This window comes from Syzygium oleosum, unplaced genomic scaffold (genome assembly GCF_021117445.2).
Source record: "Syzygium oleosum isolate NSW1041296 unplaced genomic scaffold, Sole_v2.1 Sole_v2.43, whole genome shotgun sequence".
Lineage (NCBI taxonomy): Eukaryota > Viridiplantae > Streptophyta > Magnoliopsida > Myrtales > Myrtaceae > Syzygium > Syzygium oleosum.
The window spans coordinates 536,294-550,736 of NW_026607527.1; the positions used below are offsets into that span (position 1 = coordinate 536,294).

Consider the following 14,443-nt stretch of genomic DNA (forward strand, 5'->3'; position numbering starts at 1 on the left):
ATTTTCCTACGCTTTGTTGTAGTCCCCCCCTCTCTCTCGATAAAATTTTTGCAGGGGCTCAGTTTATGGATGACATGGACAAATATGATCATAATGTCCGAGCCGCCGGGGAGTTTATGGCTTTCAGTGAACACTAGTGTTGGTCTCGCATATTCTTGAAACGTTATCGAGCTCGATTGGTCTAGTTGACTTATGGAGGATGAAGTGGTCTGTTTGTAGTGTACTGGTGGGTCTCCGACACGGCTCGGGCCATTAGGGTTACGTTGATTGTGCACCATGTGCTCGGGAGTGTCGCGAACTTAGAGATCCGACCCGAAAGATTGCATGTTATCATTACGATCTATGTGACAAATCCATTCAAAGATATGGACAAATCCAGGGCACTCAAAAGACCTACTTAGTAATCCATATAGCAGAACTTCAAATGAGTCTTATACAGATAGGGTGCGTACAGAGCTCAGAGTCAGGCCGTGTGCACGGCACTCGCATACTCTACTTATTTTACAAGGAATTGATCATCATCATCGTCATCATCATCGTGAACATCCTAAAAGGATGAATTATTTTGCGCTAAAAAAACCGGAGAATTTAGCCAACTCTACTCTTCATAGAGCAACTTGAGCTGCAGCTAGCCTTGCAATTGGAACCCTGTTTCAAGTGTCAATGCAGCAGCACATCATCAGGTGAAACCAAAAACAGTTTTGGTACGCACAATATCAAAGGCAACAACAACAATTGTAGGCATAGCGTCTTCACTTAACTAACTCGGTTCACTAAATGATGGGACGGACTTTGATCGAGTGCTTAAATGAGTGGAGTCATTGTATGAAGTGGTGGGCTCGTTTAAACACCCATTTAATTTCGTGACATAAATTTGGTCGGTAGATGTGTAGTGTCTCTAGCGTTGTTCAGAAGTGAAATCGTCTGAAACTTTGATGAAGGAAACCATCGTTCTTACCTAAATGGCGAACAGGACACGTAGTCCAGCCCAACCTCTGCGAAGAACGCGACGGACGACGGTTCTCCCCCGTGCTCCCCACATATTCCAACCTGTTTTATAAACATCAAGTCGGCTAACCTCCTATACATGCTGGTAAAATAGAGAACCTGGCTCATCCTCAAAAACGAAACAAGAAATGGCCTATTTGCTTGTTTTGGCGTTAACAAAAATGAATCAAGGATGAACTTCTGATAGTGAGAGTCATGAGACCGGAATTTCAATACTATGGTAAGGCTAGTTCTTTGAACTAACTCTCAAAATGTTCATTTAGTCCTTCGCTCGCATGTATTTTGTGGGATTTGTTCATTACCTTCAAGGCAGGCCGAGCTTTCCGTCCCTTTTCTATCGCTATCTTGATCAGCTCCCCCACGCCTTTCCGATCAAGTACCTGCAAGTTATTTTCAACATGTTCGTAGTAACGAGTTAGAAGGATGATGGTCTAAAAACTGTCGAGGGCTTGATCATTCATGCCGAGTGGTCGATATATATAACTAGCTCACCACAAATGGATCGGCTTGCAAAATGCCCTCTGAGAGATATGTCGGCAAGAACTTGCCGACGTCGTCTCTGCTGTACCCAAAAGCCATCTGTGTAAGATCATTCGTCCCGAACGAGAAAAACTCCGCATTCTTTGCTATCTACCATTATTGAATTGGAGGAGAAGAAACAAAATCAGAGAAACTTTCAAGTTGGAAATGGATGGAGAAGAAAATACAGAGAGGATTCATTCTTTCATACCTCGTCCGCGACAAAGCATGCCCTCGGGACCTCGATCATGGTCCCCACCTGATAGCTTATGAAAGAACCGGTCTTGGAGAACACTTTCTTCGCCACACCTTCTATCAGAGTGAACTGATGCTCTAGCTCCTGCGCGTTAGCATTTACGACGGGCCTTTACCTCAAAATGGAAATACTGCAAACCGTCTATTATACATACTATGATGCGTGCAATCTTGAAATGAATTTTCTCTGCTGTCGATGCATAATGAACAGTAATTGCTTTGGGTTGGAATGTTGTGGAAATATTGGTTAATAGATAATTGAAGAACTTATACCTCAGGTGTTCCAACAAGTGGAACCATTATCTCGGGAAGGACCTTGATGCCTTCCTTGCTTACCAAGAGCGAAGCCTCAAATATAGCGCGTGCCTGCATCTCCGTCAACTCAGGATACGATATTCCAAGCCTGTACACACGCAGTCAACACTCTTATAAATAATGGTAATGATCTGTCCTTGTTGGACCCAACATCTCACGTCCCTTAGTTAGGCGACTATTTTGGCATCAGAATCTTGATCTTAGCTCAAGAATATAACGAGTACATGGCCTTAATCCTGTTCTAGACATGTTTTTTGCCCTCTGAAAAGATTGTAGAAGAAGCTGCAAGAGACAAGTATGCTAAGGTGAAGATTGGAAGCCTTAGTTGATAATCTGTCAAAGGTGATCAAGATAGAAAAAACGAAAAAAAGAATTGTTTCTGGTTCTGTTTCAGGGATTTCTATGGAAAAATGCCATTCAGTACAGCAGGTACAGATCATAGTGAAAATTAACTATAAAAACCGAATCCTAAATCATCTTGAAACGTCATACAAGATCCCATTAATGTACTTTCTAGATGTACCACAAACCTGCAGCCTCTAAGACCAAGCATCGGGTTAACTTCGGACAATTTCTCGATCTTTGACAGGATTTCTTCCTGACTAATACCAGTCTCCACTGTCAATTCACTGATGATATCCTCAATGTTTCCTTCAGGGAGGAACTCATGAAGTGGTGGGTCTATTAGACGAATCGTAACAGGAAGACCTGAAGTAGAGAAAATTACGTTGCAATGTTAAAAAGGAGGTCATGAGAAACCGGCCAACAAAAGAGTAGCTTTGAGAGAAACTGTATTAAATTGCTTAAATGCTGATCAGCAACAGAACAGTACCATCCATTGCGCGGAAAATTCCCGCAAAATCCGATCGCTGAAAAGGAAGCAACATGTTCAACACTGCTTTCCTCTGTTCAGGCGTCACAGCCATGATCATCTTTCTCATATACTTTATCCTCTCTTCAGAAGCGAAAAACTGATCAAGCAGAGTAGTGTGCAAATCAACTGTCAATAAGAACAACAGAGACAGCTTTGTAGCAAGACAATGTTGCAGAAAATCAAGCAATTGCATGGATTATAGTGCAACAGCAAACTCATACCATGTGCTCGGTTCTGCAAAGTCCAATGCCCTGCGCTCCATTTTTTCTTGCGGTTGCAGCATCTTCAGGCGTGTCAACATTAGCCATGACCTTGCAAGCATCATACCGACGTACATGTTAGAAGTGATTTCATGTTGGAAGCACAAAATCAACAGAATGCTCTGCTATCTATTTATCAATTAAGGAAGCACCTTAAGATGCCTCATTTCGTCAGCCCACAACATAAAGGTCTCCAGATCTCCGCTCAAAGCCGGAGGAGAGAGAGGTTGTTTTCCCAGTATCACTTCACCTGTTGACCCGTTGAGCGAAATCCATTCTCCTTCCTTGATTACCAAGTCGCCTATCACTAGTACCTGCAAAAAAGACGATCTTTACGCTACATGAGTCCCTCCTTTGCAATATACCCCACATGTTACTGCATTGTACCTTCCCAGTGTCATCTACTCGCATATTGAAGCATCCAGAGACACAACATTTTCCCCACCCGCGCGCCACAACAGCTGCATGAGATGTCATGCCGCCTCTAGCTGTCAAAATACCGGCCGCAGCATGCATTCCTCCAACATCTTCTGCGCTAGTCTCTGTCCTTACCTTTAACAAGAACAGAACAAAATGGCAAAATGAATCACAATGAAGGGCAACCAATAATCAGGGAAGCATATTTTTTACAAATATTTGCTATACTAGCCAAAGCGCATCAACTAGACTACATAACATTCCAGTGATCAGCTGTTGGATTGTGAGATAATTTGTGAATCTTTTTCCCACGAATTGTACTCATGCAACCCAGGTCATTGGAACAGTCACTGAGGGGATTATAACTTTGCGTGACGAGTGCACTGAATATGTTTTGAGTTTAAAGATTTCACTGGATTTATTTTTCTTCTATTTGACGCATACAATTTTTGGTAATTCAAATTTAACGAATTAGAATAAATGGGCACTGCTTCCATGAACACTAACAAAATCTATTAACTGATCTTCGACATTTCGACCTGACATTTGGCATATTAGATTATCCCTCTTAGCCGAGCACATCCTCTGCCACAACATCTTATATAATACTCGTTACCTGAGTTTTTCAACCATTATGTTCGTAAAGTTGAGGGGAACTGCTTATCTCTTAATCATACGACTGTTCTTGCAAATCGACAACATATACTAGCGACATAACTTTGTGTTCTTATGATCAAGCTGCTCATACTTCACTTTTCAACCAAACTGCTCATAAAATTTGCATTATTCACTTTTATCTATCAATAGAATGGTAGAGACTATATGTTTACATATGTATCTGTATACACAGAAAGCAAGGGAGATCGAGTACCAAGATGACATGTTTTCCTTCAGCATGCCACACTTCAGCATCCTCTGCACAGAAAACGACCTGGCCAACTGCGGCACCTGGAGATGCAGGCAAGCCCGAGGCAATCACTTTGTCCTTGTAAGCAGATGGGCTATCAAACTGTAGAAAAAAAAGAAAATATCCATCAGTGTCCATACCACATTGCATTATCATCGACCTATAAACTGGTGCATGACTTTTTTTAACGTGCACACAGAGCACAGTCCACCACCATCGGAATACACAATGAAGATTAAGAGATACACATATTCTTAGAGAAGACAATTCTGCTTGAGGCTTTTTGTGCTAGGATGGTTGACTTGAGCCCATGTACAAACCCTTGAAAAAATGTGATAAGTTATGTAACGGACACCAAAACAAAACTTCTTTTTTTCTTCCTTCACAATTGCAATTACCACTGAGCACTCGACAGTGCTCTTTTCTTTGATACACCTGACCCAATTACAGGCAACAGACTTAGATCGACGCTATTACCTGTGGATGAAGAAGTTGGTTGAGATGCTGTGGTTCCACCATCTTGATTGCAGAACGCTTATCAATTAGCCCTTCCTTAACCAAGTCTACCGCGATCTTCACAGCACCCGCACCAGTGCGCTTTCCGGTCCGGCACTGCAACATCCACAGCTTATTTTCTTGCACAGTGAACTCTATGTCCTGTCAAAGCCAATATTGTACCAGCTCAATATTAGCCAATATTGCACCAGCTCAATATTAGCCTTTTGCTAATTATGCTGATTCTGCAATAGTTGCACAAAGAATTCAAATAAATCAAGCGAAGAGAGCTGGATTGGCAACTTTGACTTGTCACTCTGGATCATCCGAGAGCAAGGAAAGAAATGCAAGCAAGAACATAATATACTGGATCATAGGACTGATCTTGCCATTTTGAGGAAGGACTTTTACCATCATATCTTTGTAGTGTGCTTCTAGGACTTCACAATTCTCCACCAGCTCATTGTAAGCTTCGGGCATGCAATCTTTCATGGAATCCAAGTCCTGAGGTGTTCTAATTCCCGCAACGACATCCTCTCCCTAGAGCATATTCAGACAGCAAACCATGAGCCAGTAAAGCTCATTAATGCAGAAATTCAAGCAAGAGTCAATTAAAAACCAGCACAATTACCTGAGCATTCATGAGAAACTCTCCATAGAGTTTCTTGTCACCTGTGCTTGGATTCCTGGTGAAAAGAACACCAGTTCCCGAGGAGTTCCCCATGTTACCAAAAACCATGCATTGAATGTTCACAGCAGTTCCCTTTAAACCCGTTATCTGATTGATGCTTCGATACTTGATGGCCCTTGGGTTATCCCACGAATCAAAAACAGCATTTATAGCCAATTCTAGTTGTGTCTTTGGGTCTGTGAATAGGTTAGAGTAACAGAATGATCAATTCAACTTCTTTTTTAAGTTATTCCAGATAACTTTCATAATCAATTTTCTAAACATTGAATCATGTGTTGCTGGGTCTTCGTTCAGTACCTGCAGGAAACTCTATGCCTTTAACTCTAACATAAATCTTCTTGTACTCTTCCACCAGATCTTTGAGATCAGAGGCTGATAAATCAGTGTCATGGTCCACACCTTTTGCGCTCTTCATCAACTCTAACTTCTCCTCGAATGAGGAGTGTGAAATGCCCAGTACCTTCAGAATGCAGGAAAAATTTATAAATAAGTCAAAGTAATAGAAAACAAGATGGTGAAAGAGTCATTCCCTATCAAGAAAGTACCAACGTCAGAGTTTGACCGGTTCTGCCTTGTTACCGAATCATATGAAAAACAAGCGAACAATCTTACTAATGGACTGGTTTATGAGGAAAAAAACTGTATAATAGATTGTTCTCTAGTTTTTTGTGTACAGAGTTGAAGGAGAACAGTCTACTTACAACATTTCCAAACATGTCTAAGAATCGCCTGTATGAGTCATAAGCAAAGCGCTCCCCACTTTTCAGAGCTAAACCAGCCACCACTTCATCATTCAATCCCAGGTTGAGGATAGTGTCCATCATGCCAGGCATGGAGATCTAGTACACATTTCAACGGGAAAAAATCAGTAAACAGATATGTCTCAGCATCAAGATAAAAGACACTGAACATCCCTTTAACTAACATACAATTACTTCAAGAGTAAAAGCTAAGCCATCCAATGCCTGGTGGCTCCAACCTCTTTTCCGGGTTAGTTCAACTGATTAAGGACATAGAAGTAGTGTAGAGTTCTTACAGCAGCACCAGAGCGAACAGAGACGAGAAGTGGCTTCAAAGGGTCGCCGAGTAAAGCCCCTATTTCCTTCTCGATGTGTTCCAAAGCTGTCAAAACCTCATCCCACAATCTATCTGGCAACTTTTTCCCATTGAGCAAGTATTCACGGCATGCCTCAGTCGAAATTGTCAGTCCAGGTGGCACGGACAAGCCGATGCTCGCCATCTCGGCCAAGTTGGCTCCTTTCCCTCCCAACTATTAATACATTGGCACGTTAAAGTTCACGAAGTATTCCATGATTAATGCATATTTAGACTTCTGATACGAAAAAGCATTTTAAGTGATTACAATCTCGAAAAAGTGAGAAGTAAAACTATATATCAAGGAAGACTAAACACATAATGCTTAACATATACTTGGAATTAAATATTACAACAATCGGTATAGACAATAATTTGTGCTTGACTCGCATCTCTATGAAGCTCAAGAATGCTCACCAGGGACTTCATCCCTTTGTTTCCCTCGCACCGTCCCTTGCCAAAGATATACACTCTCTGGCCATCAAGACACAGGAAAAGCAACAATGATATTACAATCTTGATAAATTTTCGCTGCCTTCACAGAGCAAATAGGGGTCATCTAAAGATGTACCCAATAACATAAGGCTAATCACAGAGGTTGGAACTGGAGACATTCTGAAAAGGAAAGAGCTAAAATTTAAGCTCTCTTTCAGATAATTCATCTTTATGAAAGAAGAGTACATATCTAAGTTATTTCTCATCTACGTCTTAACTTTGACCACTTCTGGAAGTGCAGGGTACATGGACGATGTAAAGCAAGGTGTTTATGTCATGTAGGTGAGAAGTTCTTGTGTACTTCAGGAGTTCCATGTCACCTCATTGTCCTATGTCGTCCACTCTGGCAACGGTTGAACTTCCATAAATGTGGACCTCACTATCCAATGAACTACATGCATTAGGCCTAAAGTGCCAGATGTATGCAATAATTACTCGACTAATTGAGTGATTTAAGTGGGGGGACTCAGATCGCATGAGGTGGTGACATGGTGCTCTAGAACTACACAAGTATCTCCTTGTAAGGTTTCCGAGGATGATAGCCAGCATATCAATTTTCCGATAGAAGGTAATTTCTGAGGTTTGATGTTGCCTAATGTGCTCGACCTTTTTGCTCCCGAAGAAGAGGCCATGTTTTCCCTCCAACCATTCCAACCATACCTGATCAGTAGCTTTAAATCACCCACTTTTAATTTTAGTTACTTAGGGTGCTGTCCATAAATTTTAATCCACTAATCAGGGGCATGATTGGAGAAAATTATATAGCCCAAAGAAAAGGGAAAAACTATAAAATGGCCCATGTCGTCAAAAATTAATTGCATGCCTAACTGTTCTCGATCCTTCATATTAAGCAGACCTGTGAGAGAGGGAAAGGTCCACCTCATCTTACAGTTCAAGAGCCAGGTTAGAATCTTTACTACTCCTTGAGCGGAGTCAATGACAGTGCAGAGGTAGATCATGTCAGGCTCCCTCTGTTTTTCTTTTACTTTTGTGTTAGTCCGGTAGAGATTTTTACATCCTTGAATTGGTAACACCACCTAGTATGGCACAGAGAACTAGTGCAGCGGTGTTGGCACAGTCTGCAGGAGTTCACTCTCGAGTACAAGAAGAGAAAAACTTCGCACAGACAGACAAATAGCCCAAAAGGGTAACCAAGACATAAGACGTCTAAAAAAGACATGAGAGGAGAAGACAAGGAAGGTCTCTCCTACCTTCTTCTCAAGTGAGGCCCTGTTGTTGACTGATGAGTTAACACATGCATGACCATTTGTTCGACTCTCCATCTTCACCAACACACACACACACACACACACACACACACACACACACACACTCTCTCTCTCTCTCTCTCTCTCTTCCAATTCTTGTAGAGAACTGCTGTGGGGAAGTTTTTGTTTTCTTTGAAGGGTTTGAGTGCTGGAGTGAGAAAATGGCAGTGTCCTCAGCGTGTGATGAGCAGAGAGGGTGAGAGAGGAGACCACCAATTTATAGTTTCTGGAGGGGCGAAAGCGTGAGCCACCACAACTTGGTGGCGGCTCCTCAAGCTGCCAGCTCGGCTACCCTCCACTACCTGGCTCGGCTCTGTGGCTGCGCTCTCTTCCTCTCTCTCTCTCTCCCCGGAAAATACGTGCAACTCAGGAAGAAGTTCTTTGTATGCGTCTTGTCCGAAGCTAACAGCAAATATCAAAGTTTTGTGTGTGTTTTCCACTGAGTTCAGGTAAGTTTGTCACCGGGTCATGCCCGCTGCTTCTCATAGCGGATTGGATGACATCAATTCTGGGGTTGAATCACCAACCTTATTCCTTATCTGTTCTTTTAGTTCTTCTCAATTTGATCAATGTAGGATTGTGGACTCTGTCTCTCTCTCATGATAGTTTTAGGCATAACTTGATAATGCAAATTGACAACCATTGGGCACGCAGCTCGGTGTGAAGGGAATTGGGTGAGATGGGGACGTTTAATTTCAGATGTGAGTTTGACTCCCACTCTCTGCAAGAGCAAAAATATGAGAGAGAGAGATGAGAAATAGAGTAGAACAAATAAAAAGAAAAAAGATAATGCAACTTGACGTATGAGAAATGTCAATAATAGGACCGATTGAATAAGAAGTACAAGTTAAAAAAGAAGAAGATGCAAACCATATACTCCACATTTTGTATTGGAATCCAATCCCACTGTGAATAATGACGTTTTCAAAAATTACATTTTGCATCGTGATAATATAATATAATATCAATTTCATGTTTTATTACTCTAATTACAAAATTTATTCTAACATTGTTGACGTTCAGAAAATCTCCAAATTCTGTTGTGTTTCTAAAGAAATTCCTTACCGGTAGAATTTTGAAGAATTTGGTAATTGCCAAATAAATACCTTTCTCAAAAGTTATCCGTCACTTAATTTCCTAGTAATAACATGATAACTCACCAATTCTTCATTAGTTACTTTTCTTATCTTTAACCAACTTTGATTGAGTTACCGACTAGTTTTAGGTTACAATCTCTTGTTTGAGTTGCGTATAACGTCTATTTATTGTTTCTTAAAGTTATTATCTAATCTATTTACCACTTTTATCTACCTTGCTTGCTAACTTCTTAAATTTACCAACTCTTTTAAAAATCAATAACTCTAATAAGAGCGATTACCAACTTTTCTCTGATTTTTTTGGTCAAATCCAACTTTTCTCTGATTAAGTTACCAATTAATTTTGCGTCACCAATTCTTATTTCAATTAGTTACCTACGTCTGTTTTTTTTTATTTTAATTAAAAATTTCCCTTATATCGGAAAAAAATTTCTTATTTCTTACTTGCTTTTAGTTACCTTCTTTAATAGCACCTTAAATCTTTCAATTGTTTTATGAAATTAACAACATTTTTGTGTGATTCACTGATTTTTCTCTAATTAAATTACCAACTAACTTTGAATTACCAGTACAACTTTCATTTACCTTACTTATCAACTTACTTACAATATCAATAAGGACGGTAGACCCGATACAGCGATCTCTCACCCAAAAACCCCAAACACACATGCATATGGAACACATTTTTCTTAAAATACTAATTAACTAAAATTATAAATTCATTTTCTCACTTGGCTGGGGAGGACTTTAATTAATAAACTTCTGAAACATTAACTGAAAAAGAAAATAATGTATGCAATAATTTCTTCCTCCTATGAGAGATTGCACGAGTTGAGCCTCTCTACTTACTCATGATCAAATCCTAACTGGGGATGAATTTTAGGCGTGACGTATTCACGTAGGGTGTCGGAGTTCAAGTTCATGTTTGCAGCTCCGACAAGGACAGTTAGATACTTAGAATATGTCCAAAACATGCAAAGATTCATACGATGAGAATTCACTCAAGTCTGGTCCTCTTCCTTCGAGTCCCGAGGCTCCTCACGAGCCATCGTCATCTCCGCACGCCAATCCAAAACATCTTCGCGACGATACAACGTAAAGTACAAAATCCACAAGGGAAAGAGAAAAAAAAGACAGCATATGTCATGAACAAATCCAGACTCGCGGTCCAGCTGCTCCTAATAATCGTTCACAAGCGTTTGTCGAAAATGATGCCAAAGTCCGTTGTCCAACATTTACCCCAATTTTGCTTTGGAGTCTTTGGGAAGCCCGAGATACAGTTGGATTGATCCATATTCGAAATAACATGATAGATTGTAAATACATATATAGACGAATAGGGTCATGTCTAAATCTAATAACAATTTGTCATATCAATTAGTTTATCGGTTTCGGGTTTACGATGCATAGCATTTGTAAACCAGCTTAACCCACACGCATATGGAGCTAACATAAACATGGTGATGTAGTACGGTTCACGTAAACCAACCAGGATCAATAACGTTTGTGCAACGCCTATATGCTGTCGCTGTATCTATTCTTCCCCGTGTCGATTAGTTCAAATGGACACTGGATGGCAAGAGAAAAACGATGTCCAGTTTCGCCCGGATTGACATTCGAAAAGACAAGAATTTCCAAGATTTTAATGTTTTTAATATACGATGAATATCTTTGTTTGAAAGAGGGTAATACCATGGGCTCTGGCGGATTCTGAAACTGGGGGCTGGTGATGCATGCATCTGACTTGCTTACGTCACGTATGTTTATTACAAACTGACAATGAACATGTAGTTCGTTCCACGCACGATTCGATAATTTTGCCGCGGTGTGTCTTCCAATAATTCCATAATCTTTTCTCTGCATCGACGTGGCTTTTATGGTTAAGAAAGACAAGTGGGTATTATATTACTTTTCAATTAGCAATAAGTGCGTGTTAATAAACAAGTTAGATGTACACCCAAAAGGTTACATGGAATCTGCGTGGTTTTTCTATGCAAAACATTAATAAATATAATAATGATAGCAATAAGATGCGGCGTGCAAGGATCGAGGTCGTAGCATGTATCCACCCGGTTCTTCACTTGCTCGAAATGTTATGTAGCGTATTCGAAGTTGAAGCGCGCGGGACAGCGACCACAATCTAATGGCATCTTCCTTCCTATTTATTAAACTTTAGTGCAGTTTAAAAAAATGGCCAAATTATCCTTATTGCATGAGGAAGTCACTCACAACCCTCTCTCCCCATAAAAAAATAAAAAGAAACCTAACTTTTGCCCCCTCTTTCCACCTCCCATCCACCCTTTACCGCTGCAGTGACGACCCTTTTCCTGCCGTCAAACCGTGATCATCGCATCCTGGTTGCCGTCGTAACCCAGCCATATTGTCACATTGCCCGTCAGTCGTGTCCGTTACTTTGCTCCGTGGCTCGCCTATTCTCTTCTCTCCTCTATCGATGAACACAGAGAAGAGCGGGGAAAATTACCAAAAAAGTCATAAATCTATTGTACTTATGTCAATTTAATTATAAATCTTTCAATTGTGTTGATTGAGTCCTAAAACTCTTGATAATGTGCTAATTTAGTCTTTCCGGTTAATTTTGGCTAGAAATTGCTATTGTGAACACTGGCCATCCTAATGGCATGGTTGGCACTGACAATGGACAATTTTTAAAAAAATTTCAAAAAAAATTCAAAATTTTTAAATTTTTAAATTTTTGAATTTTTTCTTTTCTTTCTTTTTCATTTTCCTTCTTCCTCCATCAGCCATGGGGGCCTCGGCGAGGGTTGGCGACCAGCTACAAGCGAGGGTTGGTGAGGCTTGAGCTTGCCGAGATCTAGTGAGGCCCGACGACTGGTGGAGGAAGAAGGAAAATGAAAAACAAAATAAAGAAAATTAAAAATAATTAGAAAATTTGAATTTTATATAAAAATTGTACACATTAACGCCTGCCGTACCACGTGGGACGGTCGGCGTCAATGTTAACAATTTTTAGCCAAAATTGACTGGAAGAACTAAATTAATAAATTGTCAAAAGTTTGAGGACTCAATTGGCACGATTGAAAGATTTAGAATTGAATTGACATAAGTGCAGCAAATTTTAGACTTTTTTGGTAAGTTTTCCAAGAAGGGCGCAGTGGTCACGATGTCCCAACCATACAATCCACTACCACGACAATGTTCCTACAGAGAGAATAAGTGGGTACTGTAGTACTTTTGATTAGTAATAAGTGTGTGTTAATAGACAAGGTTATGCATACACCCAAAAGAGTACGTGGAATCTGCGTGTTTTTCTATGTAAAACATTGACATGATAGGAATAAAATGCGCATGCATGGATTGAGATCATAGTATGTATCGACCTGATTTTTCACTTACTTGAAATATTACGTAGCTTATTCAAAAGTGGAAGCGCTCGGGACAGCAACCAGAGTCTAATGACACCTTCCTTCCTATCATTAAAAATTTAGTGCAGTTTCTAAAATGACCAAATTATCTTTATTGTATGGGGAAATCACTCACAACCCTCTCTTCCCATAAAAAAGAAACAGAAACCCTAGCTTTTGTCCCCTCTTTCCACCTCCCATCCACCCTTTGCCGCTGTAGCGAGCACCCTTTTACTACCGTGACTTCGTGACCATCGCGACCCTGTCGCCGTTGTAACCCAGCCATATTGTCGCACTGCCCGTCGTTGCGTCCGTTGCTTTGCCCCGCGGCCCGCCTCTTCTCTCCTCTGTCGATGAAGACAGAAAAGGACGGAGGAAATTATCAAAAAGTGCTAAACTTATTGTACTTCTACTAATTCAGTCCTAAAATTTTCAATTATGTTAATTGAGTCATAAACCTTTTGACAATTTGTCGGTCTAGTCCTTTCGGTTAATTTTGGGCGGAAATTATTGACATGGACACCGTCCATCTTACGTGACACGATCGGCGCTAACGTAAACAAGTTTTACAATTTTTAAAAATTTTTGAATTTTGAAAATTTGAAATTCTTTTCTTTTCTTTCTTTTTCATTTTCCTTCTTCCACCAACAGTTGCTAGGCCTTTGTGACAGTTGGCGACTGGCCATAGGCAAAGGCTAGCAAGGCTCGACCTCGCTGGGATCGAGCGAGCTCTAGCAAAACATTAATTTTTTTCTTTTCTTCTCTTTTCCTTCTTTTCTTCTTTTTTTACTTTTCTCTTCTTTTCTTTTCTTTTTTCTTTTTCTTTTTCCCTCCATCGGCCATTGCCGGGCCAGCGGAGGTTGCCGGCCTCAAGCGAGGACCGCCCTTGCCGGCCCAGGTGAGGATGACCCTCGCTTGAGGATAGGGAGGGCGGCCCTTGCTTGAGGCCGGCGGAGGTCTTTGGCCATCGACAAGGCCCGGTGATGGCTAGCAGAGGGAAAAAATAAAAAATAAAAAAGTAAAGAAGAGAAAAGTAAAGAAAGAAAAGAGAAGAACAGAAAAAAGGGAAAAATAAATAAACAACTCAATAAAAAATTTGAAAAAAGATTAAATATTATTAAAAATTATCTACGTTGGCGCTGATCTTGTAATGTAGGACGGCCTGCGTCCACATCAGCAATTTTCGTCTAAAGTTGGCCAGGTGGACTCAATTAGCATAAGTACAAAAGCTTTATGACTCAATTGACAAAAAAAATTAGGATTAAATTGTCACAATTGCAATAAATTTAGGACTTTTTAAATAATTTTCCCTATTTTGTTGAGTCAGTCAATGAAGCTTGATTCCGAAATTAATTATACAAGTT

General features: G+C 40.3%; 1 protein-coding gene across 2 annotated transcripts; it reads right to left on the minus strand.

Annotated features, from left to right (window-relative positions):
* Nucleotides 1-565: 565 nt before the first annotated feature.
* On the minus strand, nucleotides 566-8,933 carry LOC130136174 (pyruvate, phosphate dikinase, chloroplastic-like). 2 transcript variants are annotated; one of them, XM_056306317.1, is made up of 20 exons: nucleotides 8,543-8,931; nucleotides 7,254-7,310; nucleotides 6,778-7,011; nucleotides 6,443-6,580; nucleotides 6,039-6,201; nucleotides 5,682-5,917; nucleotides 5,462-5,590; nucleotides 5,033-5,212; nucleotides 4,520-4,657; nucleotides 3,619-3,783; nucleotides 3,384-3,545; nucleotides 3,193-3,282; nucleotides 2,930-3,068; nucleotides 2,628-2,805; nucleotides 2,056-2,185; nucleotides 1,739-1,867; nucleotides 1,501-1,638; nucleotides 1,311-1,388; nucleotides 959-1,050; nucleotides 566-648 (listed from the first exon to the last, which is right to left on the minus strand). In XM_056306317.1, the coding sequence occupies exons 1-20, from the start codon at nucleotides 8,612-8,614 to the stop codon at nucleotides 606-608; spliced, it is 2,691 nt and encodes an 896-aa protein (XP_056162292.1). In that variant the 5' UTR covers nucleotides 8,615-8,931; the 3' UTR covers nucleotides 566-605. The 2 variants fall into 2 exon arrangements, with proteins under 2 accessions (XP_056162292.1, XP_056162293.1); XM_056306318.1 differs by lacking the exon at nucleotides 7,254-7,310 and having other exon boundaries at nucleotides 8,543-8,933.
* Nucleotides 8,934-14,443: the final 5,510 nt, after the last annotated feature.

Coding starts and splice junctions, on each gene's coding strand:
- LOC130136174 (XM_056306317.1), bottom strand. CDS start 8,614: ATGGAGAGTCGAACAAATGGTCATGCATGTGTTAACTCATCAGTCAAC. Junction 2,806..2,929: donor AATTTTCCGCGCAATGGATG/GTACTGTTCTGT, acceptor TCTCTACTTCAG/GTCTTCCTGTTACGATTCGT. Junction 1,639..1,738: donor CATGCTTTGTCGCGGACGAG/GTATGAAAGAAT, acceptor CAATAATGGTAG/ATAGCAAAGAATGCGGAGTT.